Source organism: Tachypleus tridentatus, chromosome 12 (assembly GCF_004210375.1).
Source record: "Tachypleus tridentatus isolate NWPU-2018 chromosome 12, ASM421037v1, whole genome shotgun sequence".
Lineage (NCBI taxonomy): Eukaryota > Metazoa > Arthropoda > Merostomata > Xiphosura > Limulidae > Tachypleus > Tachypleus tridentatus.
In genome coordinates, this window is record NC_134836.1 from 17,534,686 (window position 1) to 17,547,809 (window position 13,124).

General features: G+C 34.0%; 1 protein-coding gene across 5 annotated transcripts in view; it reads right to left on the bottom strand.

The window, feature by feature from the left end:
* The window catches only part of LOC143235026 (C2 domain-containing protein 5), a 110,088-nt gene that overhangs the window by 43,139 nt on the left and 53,825 nt on the right, over positions 1 to 13,124 (bottom strand). For all 5 annotated transcript variants that reach the window (XM_076472744.1, XM_076472743.1, XM_076472742.1 and 2 more), the window contains exons 18-22: positions 10,518 to 10,571; positions 9,831 to 9,905; positions 8,246 to 8,311; positions 5,836 to 5,931; positions 4,313 to 4,426 (exon numbers count right to left, since the gene is read on the bottom strand). In XM_076472744.1, coding sequence (XP_076328859.1) covers positions 4,313 to 4,426; positions 5,836 to 5,931; positions 8,246 to 8,311; positions 9,831 to 9,905; positions 10,518 to 10,571 — 405 coding nt within the window. The remainder of the gene's footprint in view (positions 1 to 4,312; positions 4,427 to 5,835; positions 5,932 to 8,245; positions 8,312 to 9,830; positions 9,906 to 10,517; positions 10,572 to 13,124) is intronic.

A 13,124-nucleotide genomic window follows, 5' to 3' on the forward strand; every position in this document is an offset into this window, starting at 1 on the left:
CATGTCCCCTAATCCCTTTTGAATAAAAAATGGAGACATTTTTCCCCAAGGATTTCTTAGATAAGGAACAGATAATCAGAAATCAAGGTGCAAAATTTGGCTGTAATATTGACTGTACAACAGTGTCTCCATGCGTGGTAATTTTTAATAATTTTTTTTCAATTTTTTCATTTTTATTTATTTTGTCAGAAAGAGAGGTATCCATAATAAAGTAGTCAAATTTCAGTGCCTACTGACCCCACCTGCCATGGAACCCTACAAAGGGATGCACTACAGTGCCAAACAAAAACACTACAGCAGTGCCAGGGTTTCATAAGCACTACACTCAAACACTAGCATCAGATACAATGTCCACAACACCTGCTGAGAACATCCAACACTAGTACTGAGTTGACCCAAGCACAAATGGACCAGCTGACAGGCCCTAAGGTGGCCACCACAAGGCTGCCCATCAATAAGAATTCTAAGTCAAAGTGGGGTGTTAGGGTTGGACTCTTCAACTACCAGGATCTTCTCCCCCCCCCCCATTTACGAGTCATCACGCACAGTAAGTACATAGGTGAATGTTTAGATCCCAGAAGAGGTAAACTGAAAGAACAGAACCTTCTCTGTGAGATCCCCTCACCACGTACAGAAATCCACACCAAGGGGAAATGAGTCAGGAAAAAAGCATGAACACAATGAGAACAGGGAAAATAAAAACCCTAGTGTATCTGGAGAAATGCAAGGAATGGGATATCCGAAAAGCAAGGAGACCAAATATCCACATTGAAGATCCAGGTGAAAAATTCTACCACCAAAACTGTATAAGACTTGTTGGCAGGAAATTCTCTGCTAGCAGCCCAAGAAAAAAAAGATTCTCACTTGCACTATCACAATAGAAAAAGTGCATAGAGAAGTAGCTAATGACGAAGTGACTTTGTGTGAAGTCCAATTTTCTCACCAAAGTCTGGAAAAATCCAGGTGTGAAGATTCAGGACAAAGAGACTGGGATTTAGAACAGAGAATCAAGGTTAATGAAGAACCTTGGAAACCAAGATTGTGCTGATCAATAGGGTGCAATCAGGAGGACTTAACAAGCAGTGAAATGTGATAAAGAAATCATACAATAAAGCAATCCGATGGAATGGTACACATAAAGGTATTCTGGCTGAAAGCATCAACAGCCAGAGCCAGTGGATGCAGCACAGTTTATGAAAAGAAGGACAACTTGGTATTGAAACTTGTAGCAAATGCATCCAATTGAGGAAAACCCCATAGAAAGCAAAAGTCTCTGAAAACAAGCAGATCTAATTACTACTCCATGGGATAAATACAGTCCAAACATAAATGACAATCCTCAACAATATTTTAAGCACCTGGCACATGACATGCAATACGTTGAATGTGATTTGCATGGGGCACAGTATAAAAGACCCAAAGGAAGAGGACAGAGATCTCTGGAGCAGATGTTCCCTTGGTGATTGATATGAGCCCCTACCATAAAACCATTTAAATGAACTATTGCCAGGACAGGAGATAAGAAATGAGTTAATACCCAATGAACTGCCAGAAGTTTAAGAACACTGATGTGCAAAATGTTTTGTCTGAAGACTAATAGTACAGAGCTTCATGGTGATTAATTTAAGTACCACTTTCCTGAAGGAAAGCATCCATGAACAGATGGATATCCTGATGTGGGGAAGGAAGCATCAGGCCCACTGATATATGAGCAGAATGTCTCTCAGGGAAGTAGGAAGGAAAATGGTGGCAGAAAGAGGATCAATCCCACACAAGTTTCCATTGTTGATGAAGTGTCCAATTCAGGGATCACGTATGGGTATGACCAAGATCAAACAATGCAGTCAAGGAAGACCACATTCCCAAAGCGACAGAACCTCGTGAGCAGTGACTGAACTGAGAGGGTGCAATGAACCAAATGTTCCATGGAAGAAAAAGGCAGAACATGAGTGATGTTGGAGTCAAAGAAAACCCCCAAATAATCAGTGATGTCGAGAAACCCACTTGTTGAGAAATATATATGCAAAAACGGCTCTTTTGGGTTGAGAAAATATTTTACGTAGAAGAGCGAACAACGTTTCGACCTTCTTCGGTCATCGCCAGGTTTCTCAACCCAAACAAGCCGTTTTTGCATATATATAAAACCCCCAAATGCACTAGATATTGCATTGATCAATAGACTGACTTGCAATTTGATCAACCGCCCCACATGAGCTACCAAAAAAGGGAGCTGGTGAGTGTAAGTGATTGATTCCAGATCAGAACGTGCTAGAAGAAGCCAGCTGTATATGTAATAATGAAATTGCATCCCCAGAGCATGGGTATTACAAGTAAAGCCCCAAATGATGCAACAAAACATGAATGGAATCAAAGCGAGTCCAAAGGGAAATGCTCAAAATTGGTAAATCATCCTGGGAAGAAAAAACTGATGATATGGTCAAGATTGAAGTGCAATTGAGACATGGAGGTTGGCATTGGAGACATCCATTTTAGTCATCTACAACCCTGGGAAAAACACCCATCTGAGGGAAAGGATTCCATAGTGAACTTGGGGAGTGTGATGAAGTGGCTGAGTCATGCTAAATTGATGAATGACCTCCTCCATTCCCTGAATTTCTTGGGGACTACAAGAAGATGTGAATAAAAGTCCCCATGTGAGATTGTGAACTGGTTCAATAGTCTCCTACAAAAGTAAATCTTGAACTCCCTCTGACAAACACTGGCATGTCATGCAATTTTGTGGAGGAGTAAGGAAATGGAAGGTGGCAAAAGAACCTGTATTTCCAACTGATCAATGGCAGAGGGAAGCCAACGAGGAAGAAAACCCAACAGTTGAACTCTCACTGGGTAGTCACCTGTACTTTTGGTGACAGATGGTAAGTCGCTGATGACTTTGAAGAAAGGAAGTACCAGAATTTGAAGAAACAGATAATGAATGTGAGGATGAAAGACAGAAAAAAAAGATAGCACAGAAGGTTCTAACCAAGACAAATGGGCCACAAAAGTTGAAAAGGTGGAATTATGACAGACTGATATTACCTGCAGCTCAATATTGAAGACATAATGCTTAAAATAAGGAGCAAAATACAAGTCCTGAGATAAATGGAGAGCAAAGTGAATGAGTCAAAACTGAATCCACACCTATAAGATCCAAACAACACAGAAACCACATATGTAACCCTAGAGTATTGGATGATATATGGGCTAATGTAAAGGAGAGAAGGTGAAGAGCACTAGTACAAAATCTCTCAGAAAATCCCAAGAGTAATTACATGGAAAAGAGATACTTGAGAAGGGTAATAAGAGTTAAGACAAAGGCAAGAGTAGTTGTATGGAAAAGAGATACTTGAGAAGGGTAATAAGAGTTAAGACAAAGGCAAGAGTAGTTGCATGGAAAAAAGATACTTGAGAAGTGTTATAAGAGTTAAGACAAAGGCAAGAGTATTGGACATGTGTGAGACTAGCATCACAGTCAGGATTCACCCTCAAAAGAGGTAGTAAGGAACCCAACAACTGTTGATCCAAAAGCAGATTGTCCATCCAATAGTAAGAAAGGGCATATTGATCAGAGGTTCTCAGAGGGTTATGGCATGTTAATCCCTTTACTTAACTAAGAGATAGTGATCTGCATCGACCAAAATATTAGGAAAGGAAGAAAATAGAAAAATAATTGAGAAAAATGAGATGAGTAAGAAATAGGCAAAAAAAGACAAAATATCATGAACCTGAGATAAAACACTGGTCGTTGGTAAGTGCCCGAAGTGGTAATGTTGACTTGAAAATTCATAATTCACAAAGTCTGCATGAAGTGGGAAAAATATTTTAAAGTAATGGGAAGAAAAAAACACTTCAAGTGAAAATTAAATTATGTGTCACATGGAAAGCACTAAGCATAAAAGAAAATGTCAGTACCCAAAAGATGCTAAATGAGAGGTGAAGGTTCAGTAGAGGAGTGTACAGGGATCACATAAGTATGCTATACTATTATTGGTTAATAGATGACTTGTTTGAGATACGTGTTGGAATATACTAATTCTAACAAGGTGAGAGCACAAAGTTTGTGACATGCATAATAAAAATATCTGCATATGGAGAGCAGCACAGAACAAGTATAGCTAATCTTATAAAAATATGCAAGTTATTTATTTATAGTCCCCACTGTTGCAACAATTACTAGAATTTCAAAATAGCAAGAGCAACTTTGTAAAATTAATTTGCTTGGAACCTTTAACATATTGCATAAATTAGCTCCAGATAATAACCAGCATAAAGTATATTACATATGATTAATCACACTTTGATGTTTTCTCACCTCTAAGACACAAGCTTCCTTATTACCCGTTGATAGGTCCACTTCTGACTGATCATCATCACTGCTCTCTGCATCATCACTCTTACCATTCATGTGAGACTCAGGAACAGGATCCTGTTAGAGAAAAGTCTATTTTATATGGCACAAGAAGAAAAAGAGTTCTACATTAGATTACTATTATCACAAGATAAACATACCTGGCTTTCCCTCAAGATAGAAATTTTCAAAATGTTAGCATATACAAGTTATGTGTAATATAGTGTGAATGAAAGTTAGATGTTACAACTCAGATTTGACAACAGAGGCTGTCAAAATCTATAGTAACTTGTTTATCATATATATTAAAAAACAACAATAGTAAACATTGAGTGTAACATTAAATTTTCCATCTGCAACAAAATATTCGCATATAAATTACTAACTTCTGATCCAAACCTGTTACTTACTTAAATCAAAATTAAAATCCAACCTAGTATAGTTAATACACTAATCTTCCATTCTCTAGTCAGCTTCAAATAATATCTACAATTAGCACTTTTTGAAGTACTAATCAACTTTATATTCTGGAATTAAAATTTTCAATGCTACATGCTTACACAGAGAGTTTAGTACATTATCATTAAAATAATTCTGAATATGCAAATTAGCAGTTCACATCAAAACCACGGTTAATATGAAGCTGCAGTGGAACAGCAGGAATCAGAGACTTTCTGACATTGCTTGAATTTATCAGGTAGTTTTTAAGCCATCAGAAATTGACAGCTTTTGGGAAAAACATGTACCAACTATCACTGATGCAAATAAACATGAGCTCATATCTTCAAGGTATGTTCAGATTAGGGATTTAGAATTTCTAAAACAAGAACATTTTTGTGCATATTGGTAATGGAAAACTTGTAGATTAGATGGATTATGGAAATTATGCAGGCTTGTTTGTTTTGTTTGAAGATAAGCACAAAGCTATATAACAATACATAGCAAAACACACTGTAATAAAACAATGATGTTCTAGTATTGCTTTTTTATACAATGTACTGAGCTTCTGTAATCTCAGCAACTTTACTAACTTTTAACAATCTTTGAAGTCTTTCTGTTCCTACTAACATTATCACACAAAGCATTATGACATTTGAGAAAAGAAATGCATTTACCTCTTTTAAACAATATCTTCATTCTTATACAATATGTACAAGTTATTAATCACATTGAAAATTCACAAAAATCATACTCTTACAGGTGACAAACATCACAGTTTACCTTAAGTAAACAGTTAAACAGACTTAAAATTTCAAAAATGACAACTGTATGACAATAAAAAAAACTATTATACCATTATGATAACTTGCTTAATAATACATTGATGAAATTAAAGGACATGGGAAATTATTCTGTAACCCTACACAAGACGATAAAATCTGCAAAAATTTAGTTTCTACCTAATTCAGGCTAAGTCTAACCAGAGAAATTTCTGAATGCTTTCATAGGCTTAAGGCTTAAAACAGTAAACTTAAACAAATACTTACAATAGTATGGGACTTGATATCATAAGCTTCCCTGTTTCTTTGTACAGCTTCTTGTACCATCATCTGTACCTCATGTAGCTTAGTGCTTTCAGTCCCCTAGAAAATTATAATTACAGTGACATCTGAGGCAAAGCATTTAACATTATACACTAAGTTGTTAATCTTAATAATACCTATTTTATGTTACAAACTTAAACCTAGCTAAAGAATTAGAATCAAACAATTGAATATTATGAAGAATGAGCATATCAATAGCAACTTTTAGTACCTCTTACATAAAGAAACAATATTGTAACATTTCATTAAATAAAAAGAGAGCAGTCAGTCAAAATATTCGGTGGCAGATAGCTGCCAGTTGCCTATTCACGTTTCAACCTCATGTGAAAGGGTTAAAAATAAACAGTATTACTATCCAATAAATACTTAAAAATGTATTTCATTTAACAAAAATAAAAGCTCAGTTTCTCAAAATCATTTTCCCACTTGATCCTATGTTCTTGGAATTATTCAAAAACAATTCTGCTTCAAACAAAATGGAAATAAAATCATAATATCTAATAAACCAATAAAAGTAAGTATAAATACATTTAGACTGTTAAGAGCTTCAAGTCATTTAGGATAAATTTTTTTTTTTTGGTTACAATCCCCAGTAATTCTAGAAGGTAATTTATATTTATTTCTTTTTTCTCTTTTTCTTTATATAATGGTTTCAAGGTTGGTCAAATTGACTAAGTCGGTACAGAATTAGGATAGAGAGAAATCACAGAGTACAGTTTCACTAAAAAAAAAACAAAAAAAATTTGGTCTTCATTAGGAAGTTTTAGAGGTTACACAAATAAAATTTTAAAAATTTTCAACGGAGAAATGTTTTTATTCTTGACATGAAAATCACTTTGCACCCAGAGAAGTCAACACTTTGATTCCATATATTTATGGACAATATTTTAGAAAAATTATTTAATTAAATATGATTTTTTGTGAACAAAAGATCTGTAATGTTTACCAAAACCTTGCCACATTTCATGATGATCCACAAAATATACTGAAAGTTAGAGCACGTAACTCTGATGACTATTTTATGGTTATGAAATCAATCACATCTACCTAACCAGTGTAGAAAAAATTAAATCTTGTTTATTACAAAACATAAAATAGGTCTACACAAAGATAACACAATAAAGCTATATAAATAATGATTTATGTTATGAATAAGGTAATGTGCCTCAATAGAAAATAATACTGTAAAACTTTGATACCATTAAAATGACAAACTACAAAATTCAAAATAATATGATCAGTTTTATAAAGCTAATTTAAAAGAAATGAAATCAACAACAAAATTTAAACCAGTTATAAAGCAAGAAAAATTTCCAACACATAATAGCAAAGTTATGATCACATGATAAAGATTCTTCTAGTAGTTTAAAGTTGTGATCATATGATAGATTCTTCTAGTAGTTTAAAGTTGTGATCATATGATAAATATTCTTCTAGTAGTTTAGATGTAATTCTAGAACAGTAACACTTCTTTCATAAAATTAAAGATAGAAATTCACTTTATGTAAAACAATCCATACTGGAAGATATTTGGTTGTCTGCTCCATTTCATTTTTATGGAGAGCTATGCAATGAGCATCTGTTCTTACCAACCCTAATTATGAAGTGACAGAGAATTGTTAGTCAACACTACCACCATTGCCAATTCTAGGGCTACCCTCACCAAATAGTGGTCTTTGACCATCACTTTTATAAAGCACCCATAATTCCAGTGTGCAGTGCATTTATTTGTGCTAACAAGATATAAACCATGGAACATCAGCTGTATAGATGATGGAAGATGAGTAATCAAACTGGTATTATCACTATACCTATACACTAAAAGAAATGTTTAAGTGTTATGTGAATGTGATCTGGAAAGAATTAAAATTCTGTTGCAATTCTAAAATTATTTTATAGTAGCATTACTAATTCTCACATAAGTTATATAAATCTCTTCTTTCTGTCACCATCAAACAAGCTGATAGCAAGTGGGTATGTGTTAAAAACAATCATCTTATTTCTTTTATAAGTGCCAAGTAAAAAATAATAATAGATTGTGTTCATGAATTTCCAAATCACAAATAATTTTAATCTTAATTTTAAAAACTGAAATTAAAATCTCCCAAAGGAATCACATCTGCTGTGTTCAGGAAGGAATATGAGACATTTAAACTTTACTACTAGTTAAGCATCGAAATTATTTCATGATCATTTTATAAAACCTGGGCTAAGTAATATTTCATAACCCATGGTGAACACTTTTTGTTTTAGTATCTTCTCAACCAAATATCACTGTTATACTCATTTCATAGAACTTCAAAAGACAGAATGAAAATATACCTCAAGGACCTCTAGTTAAGTTACTACTTACTTTTCCACTAATAATTTTGGGAATCACAGGAGCTGGAAGAGCCGTCAAATATGCACCAGTTCCTGTCTAAATTCATGAATAAATTATAAACTGGTGAGACAAAATAATCAAAATTAATTAATACAGAATTAACTCAGGTTAGAGTGATTTTTTTCTAACTGTAACACAACAATTAAAAATATGTATTTTAATAAGAGATGTATAAACATGTATTTGTGTGAAAAATAACCTACATGTAACATGAAGTGTCTTTGCACAAAAGTAAATAAAAATTAGGAATAAAATACATATGATTTTTCTTTCACACATATATAGAAAAAATATCAAAGAACCTGAAATGAATCACAAAGTTATTCAAAATGCAATATTTAAAGTTATACAAAATTAAAAATTACCAAAATGGAAAAAATAATATATTGTTTCACACAAACACACACAAAATTCAATCAAACATCTGCATCATTAAAAGAGTAATGCATGTGCAGGCAAAGAATGTTTTTCAAACTTCATTAAACTTTTCAAATATGACATTATAAATTAGAAAAATACTGACATAATCATCATATGCTTAAAGGAGAGGTGGTTCTATACAGTACTATGCATTACAAAAGGAAAGGTATTTTGGGAATGGATCTGTTATCTCTCAGAGCCTCACCTCAGATAGCATTGTTTATTTATTAAAATTTTGTGTGTGAATTTCTTTTTTTATTTATACACACTTAGAATACTGGTACAATCACTCACTGTTTTGGATTCATTACTAGATGTAGTGCCTCTAACTACATAAGCCATTCAGATTGTCATTTTTGTTTATTTGTTTTGTTTGTTTTTGAATTTCACACAAAGCTACACAAGGATTATCTGCACTAGCTGTCCCTAATTTAGCAGTATAAAACTAGAGGGAAGACAGCTAGACATCACCACCCACTGCCAACTCCTGAGCTACTCTTTTACCAACAAATAGTGGGATTGACCATCACAATATAACACCCCCCCCCCATGACTGAAAGGGCAAGCATGTTTGGTGTGACAGGGATTTGAACCTGTGGCCCTCAAATTATGAGTCAATTGCCCTAACAACCTGGTCATGTCGAGCCCTTGTCATTTTCGATCACATAATTTGACTCAGTGTCTTTGATGAAATAAAATAATATAAAATAATTAATAAAGAATTAACTCAGGTTGCAGTGAATACTGTAATACAACAACTAAAATACATATTTTAATGAGATGTATAAACATGTCTTACATGAAAAAATAACCTATACAGAAAAAGGTGTTAGGTGGGTATCACATGTTGTTGGATAGATTTAACCTTGCCTACTTTAAGATGCCCCATATAGCCATCAAATATGTTCATAACTCTTTACAGTTAACCTCATATATAAGGTCACTTAATTTTAATCACTTTAAATGTATGACACTATCTTTACATTTTATAAATGTTGTGCAGTCAAATATAAAACATCAAAACCCCCAAAAAAATAAATTCTTATTTGAAGTACCAGTTTTCCCTTGGTACAAAATGAGAGAGTACTTCATGGTTATTAAGCATAAATCATTTTTCACAAAGAAAAAAACTTACTGCTACACCAACCAGCATCTTTTCTCCTACTGACACCTGTACTTTAAGGCCAAAAATACCATTCATCCCTTTCACCTATCACAAAAAATATAACATTAGACAACATACTAATAAAATATAAAAAATTACTTTCTATGCCTTCAAAACATGGTTCTAAGATTAAACTGACATGTTACTGTAAAATTATTTTTTAAAACAGTTTATCTCAAATATATCATACACAGAACACTTGTCAGTATTTCAACCATTTGCACATCTATGTAATGGAAGAAGCATTTGTATATTAGATATGCAGTTATTTTGTAAAATATGTAGTTATCAGAAATAAACAGCAATTTAAGTGGCATCCAGAGCCAATAGTGGTTTAGGCTCGAGATAAGATCAATCTATCAATTAAAATATCGAAAGAAAGAGTATGTTTCAAGTACATTCTTATTCTTGTACTGAAACAATCAGTGGACTTACATACAATAAGGATTAAGTCTTAAAATGTTGCAACATTAACCAAAATTAAAACATTTATGCATTACCACACAAGTATAATTAAAGCAGAATAATTACACTCCTTCTTTGAGGGTAAAAACATATTTTTATTCATAATACTAGAAATTATTCTGAGTGTCTTTACATTATTCATTACATATTCTAATAATTTGAAGGATTATGTCTAGCAATACATCCTCTTACCTTTAATTTATTAACTAGCTGGCGATGCAATTCATACTCCAAAAACGGAAGGCTCTATAAAATATCACAAATTTAACTGTATACAATTCTGTCCTGTAACAAATTTTTTTGCAAACAATCAAAATGCTTTTTACTGTTACAAGTTTCCAATTATAAGATTTAATCATAATAACATGGTTTTCATATTGTACAAGTTCAAAGTATGGGTATAAAATTATTTTAAAACAATTTTAAAAGATGAGCCAACTGAAAATATTAGCTTTTAAAAATTACTTTTTAAAAGTAATAACTTCTGGTTATTTCTATTTTTTAGTAGCACTAACAAAGGTTTTTGTTCAACAAGTATATATAATCAATGTATTTTTTGCACATATATAACATACATAGTAATGTAAATAATTGTGAAAACAGAATACACATATGAGTCAACCAAGTAAAGGCTATAAGGTGGTTCACTTATTAATTTCACAAAACTCTATCACATAAAATACAAAATAAAAGTAAATAAGCTGCATACAAATATTGAGCATATGAGCCATCTGCTCTAAAGAGAGTGTTATACCTTGTTTTATGCTGCCACACAGCATCTGAATGTCCAACTGTGAAAATATTATTTCAAGTGTCATGCATTACATCCCACAATTCATCCAAGCTGTCTGATTACCTTCTGACCTTTTCAGATTTTAAATCAGCCCATACAGCTTCAAGAATTTTGTGCATACCAAATCCTGGTTTTGAGTGTTCCATTTATCTTCTCACTGTCATTATACTGTTCCACCAAATTTCACGTATGCTTGGAATCACAGTCTTACTGGAAGATAAATCCATGCACAATGGTTCATAAAGCAATTCTTGAAGACAAAAACCCCTTAAAATAAAAATGTATCTCAGAATGGCTGGTATGGATATTAACACTTTTATTGATAAGCAGAGAACAATGTTTTGACCTTCCTAGGTCATCTTCAGGTTAACAAAGAGAGTTTGCAACTGACCATTGTTAGGCATGTCTTAGGGACAAGAGTATAAGCAAGTACAAGTAGGGACTGTTGCAGTTGGACGTTAGGTTATTAATTACTATAGGTATAAAGGTGTTCTTTCATACTGGTTTCAATTGTTGTATAAGTAGGGCTTCTTTGATTTTGAATTTGTTTACATTTGTTTCCCTACTTAGTATCTGGGTGTTTTCTATGGTTTTGTTGTGGGATGCTGTGGTAAGGATCAAAGTTTTCCAGCATACAGTAAATACAGTTGCAAATGGCAGAGGTTCACAAGACTCAGTATATACAAACTCTGAATTGAAAAAGTGCAGAAAACCCATGTGCAGAGCCAAAGCCCCTGATGTTGTATGTGGTCAAACATCTTCAAGGCCAAAGTCTTGGTAGAGCCATAGAACAGAGACCTATAGCCCAGTTTTTATTAAACAAAGACACAATAAATTTTTAGCACAGAACATTGACCCACTTCTCAAGAGATGTAAGAGAGGATACGGAGGATGTTCAGTGCTCTTGTACACTTGATGCATAGCTGCTCGATGTATGGAATAAAGGTCAGCTTACGGTCAAAGATAAGACCCAAAAACTTTGTCTCAGAGATGAAAAAGCATAACTTCTCTGAGATGGATCTTGGGATTAGGGTAAATACACCATTGGTGGCAGAAGTGTAAGTAACTGGTTTTGGGAAGAGAAAATGTAAAACCATTTGCTGCAGTCTACTTCAGTAAATGATTGAGGGCAGTCTGTAACTGCCACTCCATAAACCTTATGCTCAACAACTGACAACGAGATGGAAGTCATTGACATAGAGAATGTTTGCAACTGTGGGGAAGTTGTCTACTGATGGCATTAATCTTTATAATGCAAAGTGTGACACTCAAGACACAGCCCTGAGTGACTCTAAGTTCCTGTAAGAAAGAATAAGAAAGAGTCAAACCCACATGAACCTGGAATTGCTGGTCCATTAAAAAATTCTTCAATAAAAATAGGCAAGTGGCCACGCAACCCCTACGAGTGGAGGTCTCACAGGATGCCATACCTCCACATATTATCATAAACTTTCTCAAGGTAAAAAAATACAGAAACAAGATGTTGTCATTTGAAAAAGCCTTCCCTGATTGATGTTTTAAGTTGAATCAGGTGGTGCATGATGGAGTGCTGTCATTGAAATTCACACTTGGTGGGGGAGAGGAAGTTGTTTGATTTGAGGAACCAAACAAGATGAGCATTAACCATCCTCTCCAAGACCGAGACAGCTCAACAAAGCAATTGGACAGTAGTTTGAAGAAATCTTCTGGTCCCTCCCAGGCTTGGAAAAAGGGAGGAAAAGAGCATGGTGCCAAGCATAGGGAAAATCATTCTCCTGCCAGATCTGGTTAAAATGAACCAGAAGAATAGCAAGAGAGGCATGAGAGAGAAGGCACAGCATCTCATAGTGAATATCATCAGGCCTGACTAATGTACTGCCAGACTGACAAAGAATAAGCTTGAGTTCCACCAGTGTAAAGAGGCAATTATACTCAGAGGTGATCAGCCCCAAAGGTAAGAGATGGTCACTCTGCCCAAATCTTGATGGCAAAGTAGGCAGAGAATGAGACATAAGTGCTAAATGCAT